The sequence below is a fragment of the Ochotona princeps genome, chromosome 11 (assembly GCF_030435755.1).
Source record: "Ochotona princeps isolate mOchPri1 chromosome 11, mOchPri1.hap1, whole genome shotgun sequence".
Classification (NCBI taxonomy): Eukaryota; Metazoa; Chordata; class Mammalia; order Lagomorpha; family Ochotonidae; genus Ochotona; species Ochotona princeps.
Window position 1 is genome coordinate 57,635,414 of NC_080842.1, and position 19,454 is coordinate 57,654,867.

Below are 19,454 nucleotides of genomic sequence, written 5' to 3' on the forward strand. Positions count from 1 at the left end.
AAAATAATAAAAACAGACACATAGACTAAGGGACTAGAATGGACTACAGGAATAAACTCCTGCACATGTGGTCGCATGATTACAACAGGGGAGAAAGGACTGGGCAGTGGAGGAAAAATAATCTTCCCACAATGTGTTCAGACAACTGGATATCCATCCATATGCAAAAAACCCGAGTTTTACATTTATATAATACTATACCCCAAATTAGCTCAAAAATATATCAAAAAAACCTGTATCTAGAGAAATGTTAGGAGGAAAGAGGGCAAAAATTCCATGATATGTTGTATATGACACCAAAAGCAAAGATAACAGAAGAAAAATATAAATTTGACTTCCTGAAAATTTAAAAAGAATTTTACATAAAAAGCATTGCTAATACAGTAAAAAAGCAACTCAAAATATGGGGAAATATTTGCAATCATGTACCTGTTAAAGCATCCATATTCAGAAAACAGATATTTTAAAACTTCATGATTAGAAAAAAAATTTCATTACTCTCAGATTATTCCAAATAATTGAAAGGGAGGGAATCCTTCCAAATGATTCAATTGGGATATACTCTTAGTGTGCAAGGATGATTCAGCATAGGCAAATCAATAAATGTGATACGTCACATTAACAATGCTAAGAATAAAAACCAGATGATTATCTCAATAGACACAGAGAAAGCATCTGATAAATTATAATATCCTTTTGTGATACAAATCTTAAGAAAACCAGGCACAGAAGGAACATTCCTCAATACAATCAATGCAATATAAGAAAAACCCAAAGCCAGCATCATACTGAAGAGAGAAAAGTTGGAAGCATTTCTACCATCATCCAGAACATGACAAGAATGCCCACGTCCACCACTACCATTCAGTATAGTTCTGCAGTTTTAGAGCAGGTAGGCAAGAAAAAGAAACCATGCAAATTGGAAAGGAGGAAATCAAATTATCAGTGCTGGCAGATGACATGACCCTTTACAGAGGTACCAAAGAACTCCACCAAGAGACAATTACCACTGACAAGAGAATTGGTCAAAGCAGCACAACAGAAAACTGACACACAAAAATCAACAGCACTCTTGAACACCGACAATGTTCTCAATGAAAAAAGAACTTGTAAAATCAAAACAATTCATGATAGCTATGAGACGAAATCAAACACTTTGGCATAAATTTTACCAATGATGTAAACATATCTACAATTGAAATGACAAAATATTAATGAATCGAAGATACCAAAATAATGGAAAATTCTTTTCCATGTTCTTCGATTGATTGAATTAACAAATAAAAGCTTGAAATAAGCACCCTACCTTACCCCCTATGAAAATATCAACCTACAATGAATCAAGGATCTAAATCAAGACCTGAAATGATCAAGTCTCCAGGGGAAAACACTGGGGAAATAGTACAAGACATTGACTTAAGCAAAGACTTCCTGGGCAAGACTCTGGAAGCATAGAAGAAAAAGAAAAACATGGGACTACATCAAGCTAACAAGCTATTGCACAGCAAAGAAAACAAAGCAAAGAGAGAAAAAACAGAAGAAAATATTTGCAAACCATGCATCTGATAAAAGATTAATACCCATAATACACAGAGAGCACCGGAAGCTCAACAACAACCACACAAGCAGCTAGGAAATGAGCAAATGGTAGGAACTGATATTTGCCCAAGAATCACCAACGAATTTATGAAAAAAACATAGGGATCATTAGTCATTAGTAAAATGCAAACAAAAACCACAGTGAGACATAACCTCATTCCAGGTAAAATCATTATTATCCAAAAAATTAAAAAATAGCAAATGATGGGCCCGGGGGGATAGCATAGTGGTTAAAGTCCTCACCTCACACATGCCGGAATCACATATGGGCGCAGGTTCTAATCCCAGTGGCCTCACTTCCCATTCAGCTCCCTGCTTGTGGCCTGGGAAAGCAGTTGAGGATGTCCCAAAGCTTTGGGACCCTGCACCTGCTTGGGAGACTTGGAAGAAGCTCTTGGCTCCTGGCTTCGGATTGGCTCAGCTCCAGCCGTTGTGGCTGTTTGGGGAGTGAACCATTGGACAGAAGATCTTCCACTCTGTCTCTCCTCCTCTCTGTATATCTGCCTTTCCAAGAAAAATAAATAAATCTTTGAAAAAATAAAAGAGCCTTCTGTCTTACAAACTGCTCTGTGGGATTTTCTTCCCAGAAAAAAAAGAAACCTCAATTTCTAACAGAATATTGTTCTTAATGAATAGCAACAAATAACTTCTACTTCTGCTAATTCAGATCCATACAAAAGAATTAAAAAATGCTACTAAGGGCCTGGTGCAATAGCCTAGTGGATAAATCCTCACCTTGTATGCATCAGGATCCTATTTGGATGCTGGTTCATATGCCATCCAGCTCCCTGCTTGGTGACCTGGGAAAGCGGTAGAGGATGGCCCTGCACCCTCATGGGAGACCCAGAAAAGGCTCCTGGCTCCTGGCTTTGGAATGGCTTAACTCTAGCCATTGAGGTCACTTGGGGAGTGAACCAGCGGACAAAAGATGTTCCACTCTGTCTCTCCTTCTCTTTGTATATCTGCCTTTCCAATAATAATGATTTTTTTTTTTTAAAGTGCTACCAAGGAAAGTTTACCTATCAATTGTCTGTAAGAGGAAAGTTTAATTTTTTATAATTCTCAAAGACAGAAGCTTGTTGTAATTGTTCTTTTATTACATATTGACGTTGATTTAAACACATGAATAATTAAAGAAAACGCAGTAGGTACATACAAGAGAATATCACGGAACTTGTAACGGGAAAAAGCTGCCAGATGTGACAACATGGATGAACGTGCACGACACTGTGTGACATGAGATAAGCCCCAAGAAAGACAGACACTGTGTGACATGAGATAAGCCCCAAGAAAGACAGACACTGATTCTGCTTCTACGAGACATCTCCATGGCCTGAGCTTAGCCACAGGAAGCAGAGAAAGCTGAAGAGGGATGCAGCCTGGAGGGTATAGAAAGATGCTTCTCAGTGATCACACATGTCAGTGGCATGAGGTGACAGGCTCTAGAAATCTGTTTTGCCACATAACGCCCATATCTAACAGCAACACAACATACCTACACAATATATAATTCATATTATGTGTTCTTCCCACAACATTAAAAATGGCTTATTTGATGCTGGTTCCAAGCGCACAAGGTCATGAGGCTTATGATGGAAAATTATATTAAATTTAAAAAGTACCATAACTTGGATTAAATATTAATAAACATGATAAAAAAGAGTATAATAGTGCTTACGAGGGGATAGGAAAAATGGGGGTATAACAGGAGGAATAATAGTTACATACAAAGAAGTTCTAGTGTTCCAAGCACAGTAGGATAACTACAGGTTACAGTAATGTATTACAAAGTTTTCAGGACTGAGAAGAGAGGAATTCAAGGGCTCTAAACAGAAAGACAGTACAAGGAGATGAACATACTAGTTACCCTGTGTAACATTTCACTGCAACACAACCCACACATGGATTGAATTATATGCAATTCATAAAACGTACAATTCAATGAAAAATTTAAACACTGGGCTTTATTCAAATAAAGAATATGTGAGCAGAAGAAAATAAAATTGCATGAAAAAACAATCTACTGAAATGGAATACTGGCAAGCTACAGATTAAGTAAAGGACTTGTTCTACAGACCGCATATTAAACTTTTGTAACTTAATAATAAGTAATATGTAATCTAATTTTAAAATTAGAAAAGAGTCTGTGTAGCAATTTCTCTAAAGAAGAAATACAAGTGGTCAATAATCATGACAAATGTTCAACATCTCTATTGAGATATCACTTCATATCCATTAGATGTTGTAATTAAAGGACAGATAATGGAAGTTTTGGCAAGGATGTAAATATATCAGAACCTTCACACATTGTTGTTGGAAATAAACAATGATGCAGTGCTTTGCAAACAGTTTGGCAATTCTTCAAAAATTTAAACAAAAAGTTGTCAGGGATCAGTGATCCTATTTCGATGTATTTGAGAAATGAAAATGTATAAAAACTCTGTATATGAAACATCCACAGAATTATTATTCATCATAATAGAAAGTTCCAAATGCTCATCCACTGCTGGACAGGTGGACAGAATATGGTTGATCTAAAGAATTAAACCTGTTTTAATAACAGAATGAATTATTGATACATATTGCGAAAATCAATAAACCTTCTACACACAAAAGGCCATGAACCCTGTGATTGCATTTACATGAAAAGTTCAGAACAGACAACTCCATAAAGACAAGAAATAGACTGGCTGCCCACAGTGCGGGCATGAGAGATGCTAATGGAAACAGAGTTTCCTTCTGAGGTGATAAAAATATTCTAAAACTGTAGTTGTACTTGCACAACTCTGAATATATTATAAAACACTGTACATTTTAAATGGTTAAATTTCAGGGTATGTGACTTACAACCAAATAAAGCTGTCTTTTAAAAAATTAAAAGTACTAATCCATAAGCTCTTTAAAGTACTATAAATAAAATCTATGAAAAGTACTACATAGTTCTTTACAAGTCCATATTAGATAGTCAGAACCTTGCTGTGTTTGTGCAAGCCAGAGAAGGTACAGTACATATTTAACAGAGCAGAAGGAAAACACGGGTTTATTAGGTAAATAGGGGAAGACAGATCTAGCCCTGACGTAGGAAGAATAGTGAACATGCGGAGTGAGAAAAGACAGGGTGGCTAGTTAGACCAAGTTCCAGAATGTCAGGGCAGAAATACAAACAGTGAGGTTGAAGAGATAGGCCACATTATGCCCTGACGGGCAGATGGGTGAAAGACTCAGGTCTTCTTCGTTTGTCACATGATGCTTGAGATGCACAGCGTTCTTCGAAGACCATGCATGGATTCAGCATTAGGGGAGAGAAATGACTGAGAAAGCTATCTATATTTCAGTTGTAACAGACACGCAACAAAACCCCACAGATTAATGTCAATAAAGCTGCCGTTTTTAGGAGAAAACAAATGGAATTTTCCTCTGTAATAAATAATGAAAATTCCAACAGGTAAAATCCTATGGACCTAAAAATTCTTGAGAATTCTTAATGATTAGAATTTCTTAATAATTCTTAATAAAAGAATTCTAAAACTCAAGTTTAAACAATAAGATCAAGCTCAATCAATGACTTTAGGGAAAACCCAATTGCTTTTTCGTATCAAACCACATAAATAATACTTTTGTTTGCTTTACTTCTGTCATGTAAATGAAGTAGGTCTAATTCAAACCATTATTCTGATAACAAGAAAGCCCATGGAAGTTTGGTGAATTGCTCAGAACTCTAAAACCATCTGAAGACAGATCTGCCAAAACATGAGCTAGACAAAAAGAGAAAAAAAATCATTCAGTTTTTGTTTTAGCATTTCTGAGATTCTCTCAGCGGCTTTTGCTGCTGATAGTTGGACTATGTGTTTATGAAGTTCTGCTGTTTCCTAAAGTTGCAGATTAGTGCCTCTTCATTTGGGAAGGCTTTAGTCATTATTTCTTCAAATACTTCTTTTTCTGTTCTCCTTTGGTACTCATATTCATTCATGATGCTTTCCTAAATTTCTCTAAGCCTCTGTTCATTTATCTTAATTTTTTACTCTTTGGATGGCAAATATCCATCAATCTGTCTTCACTGATTCTTCCCTGCTTTTTCAGATACACTATGGCGGCCTCCAGGGAATTTTTCATTTCAGTTACTTTATTTTTCACCTCTGGCATTTCCATTTTGAATGCTTTTATAGTTTCCTTATCAATCTTCTCCATTTGCCAACATATGGTTATATCTTTCTATTTAATGAATAGTTTCCTCTTTAGTTCTTCTCATATAATTATAATGGCTACTTAAAGTTGGTGTATGTGAAGTCCAGCATTAAGACCTTTGGGCTTGTGGTTATTATTGGTGGCTTACTTATTTGCTTAGTTTTTGGATAGGAACACTGATCCGCTTCTCTTGAATGACACTTCTGCTTTACGAGAAAGGGACTGGTTGCAGTTGCAGTTTTTGGTACTCTCACTTTGCATTTCCCGGGACAGAACCCCCAACCTCTCTTGGTTATTGCAGTCTTAGGCCAGATCTCTACTCTGTGAGAAGGGGGCTACTATCTTCTTAGGTGTATTGTTCTGGAATTGGGCATCTGCAGCAAAGAGCTGAGAGGAACAAGAAACATTGGCCACCTGCCCCTCTCGTGAAGAGCTGGAAGGATACTCCTGCTTTCTTGGCCATAATCAGCTCAAGTCCGTCACGCTGAACTGGGAGGAGGCGAAAAAGTGGGTCATGGCTCAAGAGCTACAAACTGCGTTTACTAAGATTTAGTAACTTTTGTTTTGAATAAACGTTTCTTCATTTGCTGACTTGTTGTATAAATAACCTTAGGATAGCTCCCAGAGACTTTAAATGTTTCTGTTTGTTTAAAAAAAAAAAAAAGCTTTCAAGAGCTTTGGTTTTCGCGTGGGATAGCTTGATGTAGCACCCCCTACCACTATTCTGAAAGTGTTAATTTCCCATTTGGTATTTCTGAAGCACAAAGATTATCAGTAAATCAGTATTACTATATAGATTAAGTATCAACTATAATTAAAGATTGAAAATTTACTGAGCACTAAAAAGTAGGTATATTGCTACAAATTAACATTTAGAAGCTTATTATATGTTTTAACCATTACTAATAAGTTACATATTAGAGAACAGAATTTAAAATAACACAATTCTTTTAAAATTGTGTTTACTTATCTTCAATTTTAACTGTAAACTTTGGGCTTTGAAATGTATGATAAAACTTTATGAGATCATTGCTTAAATTTATGTTTGCCTTAAATTATACACATAACAATATTATTATCATTATATTATTGTTAGTATTAACATTTACATGATAAAAACTTGTTTGTCTATACAATTGGGACTAACATGCAACATGCACATTAGTAACTGCTATGTGGAATCTGAATATTTCCTCCATAGTTTCGTTAACCTTTACTCAAAACCAAATTACTAATAAAAGTATATATATGTGTAACCTTTAGAAATATGTCACTTATGTAGCAAGGTCTACATGAAGCATACATTTTCTATTTATAATAAATCATTTCATTTAAGCAGTTGCAAAAAAGACTTCTGTAGGGATCCAATAATTCAAATATCAGCATATGAAGTTACTGGAGAACCGTCCTAACACCTCAAAATATATCCTAAAGGATAACATTATTTATTAAATATGTTTAATAGATATTATCATATGTTTTCTCTAAAGATCATGAGGTAGATTAAATATGAATTTGACATTCAATTCAAGAATTTATGCCCACAGCAATAATGAAAACCTATCTGCCAATACCTGGTTGTTGCATATTTAACCGAAAGGAACAGACCCAAAACTCTTTGGGAAACTCTTATTCTCTCACCTGCCCCCACAGCACAGAACATTAACCTGACACATTAACCCTTCAGAAAGGGCTCATTAACAGCTCAGGTATCCCCAAAAGTGTGATTAATACAACCTAAACTCAAAATACTATAGGTTTCAATTTTTAAACTTACCTGATACAAATAATCTTCGAACACAAAATAATAATCATCATTGCTTGCTGTCAACTTCACATCCTATAATTGAAAGTGAAAAGTACTGAAAAGAACCCAAATAAATCTGTCTACATTACTAAAACATGCAAACAATATTTAGAAACACTATTGCGGGTCCCGGCAGCGTGGCCTAGTGGCTAAAAGTCCTCGCCTTGAACGGGCCGGAATCCCATATGGGCGCCGGTTCTAATCCCGGCAGCTCCATTTCCCATCCAGCTCCCTGCTTGTGGCCTGTGAAAGCAGTTGAGGATGGCCCAAAGATTTGGGACCCTGCACCCGCGTGGGAGACCCGGAAGAGGATCCTGGTTCCTGGCTTTGGACTGGCATAGCAACGGCCATTGCGCTCACTTGGGGAGCGAATAAATGGATGGAAGATCTTCCTCTCTGTCTCTCCTCCTCTCTGTATACCTGACTTTGTAATAAAATAAATAAATCTTTAAAAAAAAAAGAACTATTACTATTACTAATCATTACTATGTCAATTAATTCCATAATGATGTAAATTTTTGCTGATGGTATGTTGGAGCTTTCAATTGACTGGGATGATACTCTGCTGGCTCTGTCTTCAGACCAGAGAGGGTATACCTAAGAAGCCGTTGAACTTGACTGGACAATAAGATGCTGGACTCTATGTTTGGTATACGCTTGCAATGGGGGAATCTCAACTGAACTTGAGCTGTGGTTATGCAACAAGGTGGAGGAATCCACCATGGTGGGAGGGTTTGGGGAGGGGTGGGGAGAACCCAAGTACCTATGAAACTGTGTCACATAATACAATGTAATTAATGAAGTAAAAATAATAAATAATTAAAAATAAAAAAAGAAACACTATTGCAATAAATGTATTACTTTGTGATTATAAACCTCTCCATTAGATTTTAACACTATTCTGTATTTTGCTAAATAATATATGTGATATATTATTTGCCCTTAAGTTTCTTACATACTCCAGGACTCATCAGTATTTTTAATTAAAAAATTTTCATCTTTCCATCTAATATTTAGTTGTGGAAAAGAAAAGTAGATGTAATTATAACACATGAAGCAATCATAACAATGTGGCCCTAAATTACTGCTCCAGTCTCCTTGAGGCGTCACTGCTCAAGTCTTACAGCGGTCGTCCGTGGTAGGAGGCGAGTGAGGGGCAGGGGCAGGGGCAGCGTGGAGTTTGGCGCAGTCAGCAGTTCAGATGCAGCTTAGCATGCCTGCATTCCATAGTGGAGTGTCTGGGTCCAAGTCCAGGCTCTACTTTTGTCAAGCTCTTTGCTAATGCAGTCCACATTCACAAAGGACTCATTTATTCCTGATAAAATTCATTATCTTTTTAGGCTCTCTCAGCATAGACTGATATTAAGTGAATCTCCAAACTACATCACTGTCCAGCAAAATACCAGAAATTCTTTGGTATTTAATCCTTCTTACTAGAAAGAATTTTTTTTTTCTTAAAGTAGTGTGATGACAAAGGTAAATGATATAAAACTGGACTGGGTATAGAAACAGGTAAGGTGTAAAAAAATACAGTTCAAATAGTATCATTTAATAATTTAGCTTAGGAAGGGTTTGATAATGTTCTGTATTAAGTACCACCTTATTCCATTCATGCCTTTAAGCACTAAATTAATTCTACTTTGCTTTTAGTTAAGTTTAAAACAAGTTTTGGGGTGGGTGAATGGTGAAGCAGTTAAGATACACCTGGGGGTCAGAATCATGCAGTACGCAGGTCAAGTGTCATCTGTAAAGCTGACATTTCACATGGGCACCAGTTCAAGTTCCGGGTACTCCACATCTGATCCAGCTCCTTGCAAATGTACCTGCAGAAGACAGCCCAACGATCTGGGTCCTTGCCACCATCTGAGAGAACTGGATGAGGTTCCTGCTTCAGCCTGAATCAGTGCTGGCTGTTTTAGCCACTTGGGAGAGTAAATCAGCAGATGGGAGAGCTCTCTCTCTCTCTCTCTCTCTCCCTTTTTCTCTAACTCTTTGAAAATAAATAAACAAATCTTAGAAAACAAAGATGCACTTGGGCAAGCTACATCCTGTATCCTGTACTGGCATTCCTGGATTTGAGTTCTAGCTTCATTTCTTATTCCATCTTCCTACACACCCTGCTGGGTTCCCACCATCATGTGTGGACACCAGATTCAGTTTCTGGCTGCTGGGTGCAGTTGCTCCCCGGCAACAGTAACCACTGAGAGACAGAACCAGCAAATAGGAAACGATTCTGTCACTCTGCTTCTTTCTTACTCTCTCACTCATTCTCCTTCAAGTAAAATAATTACAGACAAGACTTTGCCTTAGGGAGATACAACAAATTCTCAAGTTATTTATTTATTTTTCTGTTTTAAAATATTCTATTTGTTTGAAAAGCCAAGTGGCAGAGAAAAAGAGAAAGAGACAGAGAGATGTATTGGGGCCCGATTGAAGACAGAAGCCAAGAGCTCGGTCTTGATCTAGATGTCAGGGTTCAAAGGACTAGAATCATTCCTGCTGCTTCCCCACATGCATTAGTGAGATGCTGGATCAGAAGTGGAACAGCCAGAACTGAAACTGGAACTCTGACACAGAACACTGTCGCCAGAAGAGCAGCTTAACTCTGCATCACAATGTCAGCCACCTAATAATGTTCATCATCAACAGAGCCCAAGCGACGAAAGTCAAGAGCAGCCAGCTGCAGATACCTTCCTGTAAATACTCATGTTGTAGATGGTCTGGATCGATGCAACACCCCCAGTGGGCCAGAGCACTACTTCCATCTACATTTTTTCTGGGCCTGTTATGTACATTTTCAATCATTTCTGTTTGAGTACCCAGCCTGACTGGTTCAATTCTTCTTGATAGGACTCTGGCTGTAATAACTTGCACAACTCTACTCTTTGTCTTTTCATGAGCTGTTATTTACTTAGTTTTACTTATTTGAAAGGCAGAGAGACCAAGTGAGAGAATGTCACAGACAGAGAAGGCTCTCATCCACTTTTCATGCCTTGGCAAAATGCCTGCAATAGTGGGGCTGGGCCAGCCAGAAGTTGGGAGGTGGGAATTCAGTTTAGGTGTCCCAGATGGAGAGCAGGAACTCAACTACTTGAGCCATTTTGAAGGCCAGCCTCAGCTCTATATGTATAATGATCTAAAGAATGTTAATATTTTCACTAATATATTTCATTATAATTTAATGTAAGCCCTGCATATTAATGACTGTTGGTTTTAGTGATATTAATATGATAGAAAAATTATGCATACTTGTACTTACTTTATAAGTTAAACGGTCCACCAAAAGATCATACTGTATCACATTGGTCTTCAGCTGCTCATAATACAAAATATCCTGAATTTTAAAATAAGCAAAAAAATTAAAGGTCAATTATGTCAGCCTCCAACTTTAATAAATAATAGTCATTAATAGCACTACTCAACACAACATGAAACTTTTTTCTCAATTGTATACTGCTATGTCTGATCAATAGTAGATATTAATACACCTATTTTCCATTTCTTAGCATAATAATGGTGAACATTCAATCAATATTTTCTGAATACTTGAATTATAATTTAAGAAAAAATGCAATGTTTTTTAGTTCTTAGGTGCCAGGTTCAGTTTTAGTCACTTTGCCACAGTTAACTCATTGGATTAGCATTGGGTAAAGCTGGTAACTGCAATGCCAGCATCCCATATGGGTGCCAGTTCAAGTCCCAGCTGCTCCATTTTTAGTTCAGCTGCCTGCTACTGTGCCTGGGAAAGCAGCAGAGGTTGAACCAAATGCTTGGGTCTTGCATGCATGTGGGAGACCAGGAATCATCTCTGGGTTCCTTTGACCTAACCCCACTTCAGTCATTTCAGCAATCTGGGGAGTAAATCAGAAGATGGAAGATCCTCTTTTATCTTCATCTCTTTCTCTGCAATTCTGTTTTCCAAATAAATAAAAATAAATCTTTAAAAAAAAGTTCCCCTTAAAAAAAAGTTAACTCATTTAAACCCATACAAACAAAATTAAACAGTTATTATTCCTATATTATCTGGGAAGTTAAGGTCCAGAGAAAAAAGAAATTTGTGTGCCCAAGGCCACACAGCTAGCAAGACAGAATCTCAGAGAACCTGGCCCAGAATATATATTAAAAATTCGGAAAGATTGCCATATACTAGCTGGGTGGCTTAAGCATGGCAAATTGCTCCTGGTAACATAAGAGCAATCACACAACTAACACAAGGAATCAGCATTTTATAGTTAAACTATGACCCCACAATAATACAAAATTTTATTAATTTTATAAAATGATGAGATTAAACTATTTACTGCGAAAGGATGAGAAATACAAGGAAGAGAGGGAGGATGGAAAGGAAAGAACAAGGAGGAATGGAGGTAGCCAAGAGGAAAGAGGGAGAGGAGATAAAGAGAGGACTTAAGACTGATGATTTGACATCAGGTAAACAGTTGGCCCAGGCATTCAGATCAAGACGGCAGTGTCTGTGATGAAGAGAAACAGAAATACTACCTTAGGGATTTAGCCAACTCCTGTATGTCTCTGTATCTCTCCATGCATCTTATAAGCACTCAGCTCTGTTCTTAATCATATCTAAAGGCTGCATGACTCCATAGCCCAGACCCATTCGCCTGACTTTTCTCAAAGATATTACCTCAAACAACTGAGTTATGGGTCAGGGAGGAATATTTATTGTACATTCACTGGCCCTGCATTTTCTAATTTCTTAATCTAGAAATCTGCTTCATACGTAGCTTTTCACATAATTTAAGAATTGCTTAAAATATTTATTTTTTCTTGATATGTCCTTCTAACATTCAGTTTAGTATCTATCAAAATGTAACGTAAAAGAACTTACACACATTAACGTATAATAAAGACATATTAACATATAATAAAGACACTGTATATATAAGATGCAATTATACAATTAGGTTTTTTTTAAATACTTAAAAGTATTTTACAATTACTTATCCTGTAATTGTTTTCTTATGGTACATAATAAAGTAACTAAATATTGAAATTTAATGTTTTATTTAAATAATTGTAACATACTTAAGGTTCCAGATTAGAAAAGAGATAGCAGTAGTTTTGACAAGTCTCATGCACACAGAGAACCAACAGAATAAAATAAGACCTTTGTTCCTAAGTGATTTAGACATACGTTCAAATAGAACTCTCAGAATTCAAGTTAAGCTGCTATTGTAATAGTATCAACAAAGTGCAATATTTTTCATCCACACATGGACAGAATCCTATATTTTGCCACTTTTCATTAATGTCATTGCATGAAATCACTATAATGTAGAATTTGTAGAGTAATATTTTTGGAAACATTGTAAATTTCTTTTTGAAATGGTGGCAATTCTTCTACACAGAGAGGATTTTTTTTAACCTACTTCCTGAATAGTGAAGTTGACTGGTTATACACAGAGTTAGATCAACACAAAAGTTATATCTACAATAGAACCCAAAACACTCAAACAAAAAGACTCAACATAAACATAAACCTATTTTATAAACTGTTACTTCTAAAGTGTCACCACAAAGATCAGCAACATCTTTTGGTCTGAAACTGCTCTGGAATAAACCATAGGCCTTCGGGGCAGGTCTTCGGCACAGCAGTGAAGATGCAACTTGTTATGCCTGCATCCTGTATCAGAATATCAGTGCATCAGCACTCAAGGTCTGCTCTGCTTCTGGGTAGAGCTTCCTGTCAGGGACTCTACAGTGTTCAAGGTCTGCTCTGCTTCTGGGTAGAGCTTCCTGTCAGGGACTCTACAGGGTTCAAGGTCTGCTCTGCTTCTGGGTAGAGCTTCCTGTCAGGGACTCTACAGGGTTCAAGGTCTGCTCTGCTTCTGGGTAGAGCTTCCTGTCAGGGACTCTACAGGGTTCAAGGTCTGCTCTGCTTCTGGGTAGAGCTTCCTGTCAGGGGCTCTACAGCGTTCAAGGTCTGCTCTGCTTCTGGGTAGAGCTTCCTGTCAGGGGCCTACTGCAAGCCACAGGTGCTGCCTTGCAGTACTGACTTCTGACTCAGATACCTGGGTCACTGCCTCCTCTGTGGGAGACCCACTGAGTTCTAACCTCATGGCTTCAGCCTCATGCAACCCTGGATGCCAAAGGTATTTCAGAAGGAAGTTAGTAGTAGGAAGCTCTCCTCTTTCTGTCTGGTTCTTTGCTTTTCAAATAAAATGAAAATAAATCATTAAATTCATCTTATACTTGTCACTATGGCTATTATTAAAAAAAATCACTGGCTTTATTCTTTCAAAATGGAAGCAAGTGAGTTTTGACTAAGCTATTTACAGATGCAGATTTAAGACATAAAAATACATATACATGATTTATAAAAATTAGAGGCCTAGCTTTCATAATAGATATTAATATTGTTAGATTTTCATAAGAAAGCCATAAAAATTATAATTAACTTATAATATAATTAAACATAATAAGTAATGATGAGTACTACCATTTAAGTTAACCATTTATGTTTTAGGTGTTGTATTAAAGACTTATACCTATTATTTCATTTAATGCCCACAATCATACTATAATATCAGTACTATTGCCTATAGTTTGAAGAAATTTGGTGAACCACCTCAAATGACATATTTTTAGAATGTTGGGGGAGCAGGATCCAGGAAACTGGATCTATCTGATTTCAGAACCACTGTTTTTAGTCACGAGCCGAGGGAACTACTGATGTTTCAGTCATTCAAATTTTCTGAAAAGTTGCCTTCATTGACTAATAGACAAAGAAACAAAAAATCCCCATTGAGAATACTTGTAGAATAATCTCTGTGTAAGATAATTTTTCTTTATTGACTCTTTAATCTGTCTTCTCTTGGTGATTTCTCTGATATTCATATTTCTGCACAATCTGACCATTTTTAGGTCCATAAAAAGTTTATATTTCCAAGACAACTATATTGACAAAGAATTCATTTACTTATGTTGTTTGGGCTTCATCTCTTGTTATTTCAATATCACAGTGCCACCTCATATCTTCATTGATCTAAACTACCAGACGCCACTTCTCAAAATTTAACTCAGTTTTTCTTGTATGAATAAAGTCATACTATTTAAATATTACTAACAAAATTTCCTATTTAAGCATGCTGGTTAACTTATACATTAAATCATACCTTAGAAACCAAAACCACAATAATTTTGGAAATAAAATGGTAGGTAGATAATAGATCCAGAAAGGAAAGTTTCTAGTTTGAGCAACTGGTCTTTGAAAAACAAGCACCTGCCATGCAGCTGGAGTGGGGGAGGAGCTAGGAGGAGCTGGGCGGAGGCCTGAGCATCTCAAACCTCGGGCAGCCATGCTGCCCGGGGTGCTCGGGTGCCCTGCCACGAGTCCAGCCTAGCACAGCCAGGCTTACCACCACGTACGTAAGTACGTGGGGTGAGCCACTCGCGGGCGGCCAGTGCGCCATTTGGCGCCAGGCTGCGCCTGCTGGCCGCCCAGCCAGGAAATTCTGAAATTTAATTCCTTTGATATGCTACAGGAGTCACTCCATGCTGAACCCACAGTTCTCTGAGAATGTGTATTAGTCCTTAAGAGTCTCAATGGCAGTAAATCTTCCTCTGAAGAACCTATAGTCACTTTATAGTGCAGATTACCAACACCAGTCCCTTTAAAAGCAAAATTCTGGGCTTGTCCAGCAAGATACCCCATCACCTGATAGGAGGAGGGATCAGCAGAGTGGTCACAGAAGGCAAGACTATGACATTGTCTGGCATTTGAGAACCATACTCGGGGCTAGAATGTGTCAGGTATGGGTGGACCAATCCCTGTGCAAACTCTGACCCCACTGGATGGTTTAGAAGGGCCGGAGGGGTCTATGCAGGAGGCATGACAGTCTATGGGGCACGCTGGGCTGACCCAGAGCAACCTCTGGCATACTTAACACTGGCTGGGAACAGGCCTGGTTGGGGAACTTGGGGGAGGCCTTGGCTGGGTGGAGGTTACCAGTAAGGGGCGCAGGAACTGGAAGGGGGCTGAGTTCTGGTCGGGTCACAGTTGTACTCCCTTGGCACAAACATGTATTCGGACTTGACGCACCATGCTGGGTTAGACCGCAACACAGTTTGGTGCTCTGGAGGACCAGGGTAGATGTGGGACGGATTCGGCTAGGTTTCAACCCCAACTGAGCCATAGATGAGCTATATGTGGGTATGGATGAGCCGTGGCTGGGCTGAAACTCTCAACAGCAGGAACCAGAATGGGTTGAAGAGCGGTACTGGCCAAAGGACCTGCTGGTATGTGTGAAACCTGACACCAGGAAGGGGTCTGATGGAGGAATCTGAACAGTTCCTCTGAAAGGACACTGACCCTAGAAATAAACGCAGGAAGTATGGAGGTAAACAACCCAGAAGAGGCTTTGGAAAGTGACCCACTGGCATACATTTGGCTCAGGTTGGGGGCAGACCAGGCTGAGTCGGTTCACGTCATCCACTGGCAAATCCGAGTGCTGGAACTGTGAGGGGGCCTGGCCAGGTTTGGTTGCGATAACAACAGTACAAAACACCAAATGCCAAGGTGAAATGACCTGTGCCAATAGGGAATGCAGCACCCAACCAGCACACCTCCCACTGATTTAGATGAGGGACGAGTGTGTGATGGGCAGAGCCGGGAAGAGCTGCAATACTCATCGGATCCAATGGAGGTCGGGGCTCAGAATAGAACCAACCCAGGGATTACAACCACCAGCTGATTGGAGTGATGGACTGTGGCGGGCTGGTGCTTACTAGTAGTGTATTTAGGAGCCTGGACTGGGAACACCTCAAAGTTTCTTTGGGGATTCCCCTGAACAAAATGGAGGAATCAAACATTAACCAAGAAAAGATAGAAGATGGAATAGATAATTAACCACCTCAGATATATGTTTGCAGCGAAAAACTGGACAAGGGGAAACTCTAACATGGACTATGTCAATCAGTGGACTCTGCACCAGTCTCATCGTACCTGGATTGTTGCTGATCTAATTGATCGAGGTGACGCTCTGCTGGCTCTGCCCTCAAACCTGAGACGGCCTCCCTAAGAGGCCGTTGAACTTGACTGGACAAGTGGGATGCTGGACTCTGTATGGTGTGAGCTTTTAATTAGGGAGTCTCGGTGGAACTTGGGCTGTGGTTATGCATCAAGGTGGGGGGACTCACCATGGGGGAGGGGTTTGGGGTGAAGGGGGGAGAATCCCAGTACCTATGAAATTGTGTCATGTAATACACTGTAATTAATGAATAAATGAATAGAAAAAAAAAAAAAAAGAAAAACAAGCACCAGTACCTGAGTTTTGGCCTATTCTTTTTCCTTCTTACCTCAGGCTGACTGGAGATATTCAAAATGAGGGCCCACAGCTCAGCTCGCAGTGCCGTGGGACTTCCTTGTCTGATATACTGCTGAGCAGCAGCACTGTCCTGTTCTGCTAGGACTGTCAAAGATACATTCAAATCTCATTAGAAAGTTGTAAGAAACATCACTGAATTGCTTATTATAAATGTTTTGGGAAACAAACATGAACTTTTATAGCTGACATAACTATAACATATCTTGACCTTTTACTCTATGAATATTATATGACCCCACTGACAGCCCTACAAGCTGAAAGCCTTAAGCTCCTTCACCTCTTACCCAGTGTGACAAAGGCTTTTTAATACAGGTAACCTTGAAACCTTTGATTGAATTATTATGGATTTGAATTATCGATGTATGTGTGTGCATATACATATAAAATAGATGTTGGATTCTATGATTAAATCCAGATATATATATATATATATATATACACACACACACCCTGTAATACTCTATTAAGTCATGAGTGTTCTAATAGTTGGCAGCAGAGGGGTACCACAGCTAAGAGCTAAGATCCACTCTGTTAGATGAGTTGCTAGGCCTAGTAAAATCAACAGAACAGAAGTCTAACTTTTTTTCTTGAGAAGCAAAACCAAAGATCTAAGAATCTTCTAAGAAGGCAAAATATACTAATAAAATATCCAGGTTCACAAAATTAGTATACAAACTTTTATATTTCATTTTTACCTTCTTTAATGAAAAATACCAGCTATTCAGTCTGAAAATAATACCCCAAAAAGCCAAATACAAAAAAAAAATCACACTATATCCAATTGTTGATGATTGTCTAGGAGTACAGCTTTCTTATATTTATCCTTAAAGGTTTGAAACTGCAAAAAGTTATATACCAAATGAAAATGATAGGACAAAAAGCAACAAAAGAATCATATTAAATAGCATAATAGATGAAATAAACTTTTTACTCCACAGTTGCATTTAATGAAGGTGTCAGCTCATACCAAATAAAGGCTTATGAATATTATTTTAAAATTGACCTAGGAAGTTTTGTATATGACAATATAATTGCCATACAAATCTTATTCTGACACGAAGATTTATGTGTACTGCACATTTCAAAGACATAGGAGAATTCATAAAAATGACGAGGAAAATGTTGAAAATATGCAGAAAAGCTGTTAGCTACAATGCTAAGAGTCACTTGGGTTACTAAGTCTTACCATTGGCAACAATCAGCAAGAACTGTTTCAGTTACATGTTCTGCTGATGCAGGAACATGGTCTTGTTAACTCTAATGAGAAGCGTGTGGGTGCATCAAAAGCAGATCCTGCCTTCTGAATTTAAAACAAAACTCTGTTGAACAAATTAATCTAACCTCCTTGAGGATAGTGTGCCTGCATTTCTGTCTCAGGGAGCTAGCTGCATACTTCATTGGGCATTCATCGATAAAACAAACATGATACATTTTCTTGCTTCCTAAAGCTTCCCTCATATTACCAGTACAAATATTACACTTGTTTTTGTTTCAGGATTTCAGAGATATAATGTAGGACATAATGGGGACATATAATGTGCACAGTGACAAACGACAACATAATTATTCAGAACTCTGTGAGTAAATTTAAAAACTTACCTTTTTGACCAATTCGCACATGCTCATTTTCAAAAAGTTCTAAAAATGTGAAAAAGAAAATTATTAATCATAAATATGCTCAACCACACTTAGAACAACAGCTCCGTTTTTTTCTGTAATTTATTTTCACATTTTATTATTATTATTATTATCATTTTATGATACAGTTCCATAGGCTTCTGGCATTTCCCTTATCCCCTCCCCAATTCCCTCTCCCCCACCTAGTTCCTCTATATCATTACTAAAATACAGTTCCTCATACACGGTCATATGTCCATCATTGTGGGCATGGACAATGGCAGAGAGTCCAGAATCCTATTGTCAAGATTTAGTGAACAGTTTCATTGTAATCCATCTTTGTCTGGAAGTAGAAATGCATACTACATTGTATCCTCACATCTGGATGTTAGTCTCCATTTCACAGCTACTATACATCCCCTTAAATGAAAAGTCATAATACAAAATCAACAATAGAAAGAAAAATAGAAATTTACAATGCCATGAAGTTAAATGACATGTTACTAGATATGACAGTCTCCATTACACAGCTACTATACATCCTCTTAAATGAAAAGCCACAAAACAAAATCAACATCCGGGAGAAAAAGAAATTAACAACACCATGACATTAAATAACATGCTACTAAATGACTAATGTGTAGCTGAAGAAATGAAAATCAAGAACCTTCTTGAAGAAAATGATGCTACTGTATGATCTATGAGTCACTGAATGACTTAATCAGAAGAAAGTGTTTTGAAGAGATGAAACTAACACAAAACAACAAAACCCATGCCATATAGTTTCCGCTGATTTTTGCTGGTGAAGTGTGTCGCTTCTAGACAACAAATAGATGGGTTTTGTTTTTTTAATCCAGTCTACTTATCTGTGATGTTTGATTGAGCTTAAGCCATTTACATTC

At 37.9% G+C, this 19,454-nt stretch overlaps 1 protein-coding gene across 1 annotated transcript in view; it reads right to left on the reverse strand.

Moving 5' to 3' along the window:
- Window positions 1-19,454, reverse strand: part of TBC1D19 (TBC1 domain family member 19) — a 97,950-nt gene that overhangs the window by 35,567 nt on the left and 42,929 nt on the right. Inside the window, exons 10-13 of the mRNA XM_058670242.1 lie at window positions 18,535-18,573; window positions 16,907-17,019; window positions 10,851-10,925; window positions 7,562-7,624 (exon numbers count right to left, since the gene is read on the reverse strand). Of these exons, the coding sequence (XP_058526225.1) occupies window positions 7,562-7,624; window positions 10,851-10,925; window positions 16,907-17,019; window positions 18,535-18,573 (290 nt within the window). The remainder of the gene's footprint in view (window positions 1-7,561; window positions 7,625-10,850; window positions 10,926-16,906; window positions 17,020-18,534; window positions 18,574-19,454) is intronic.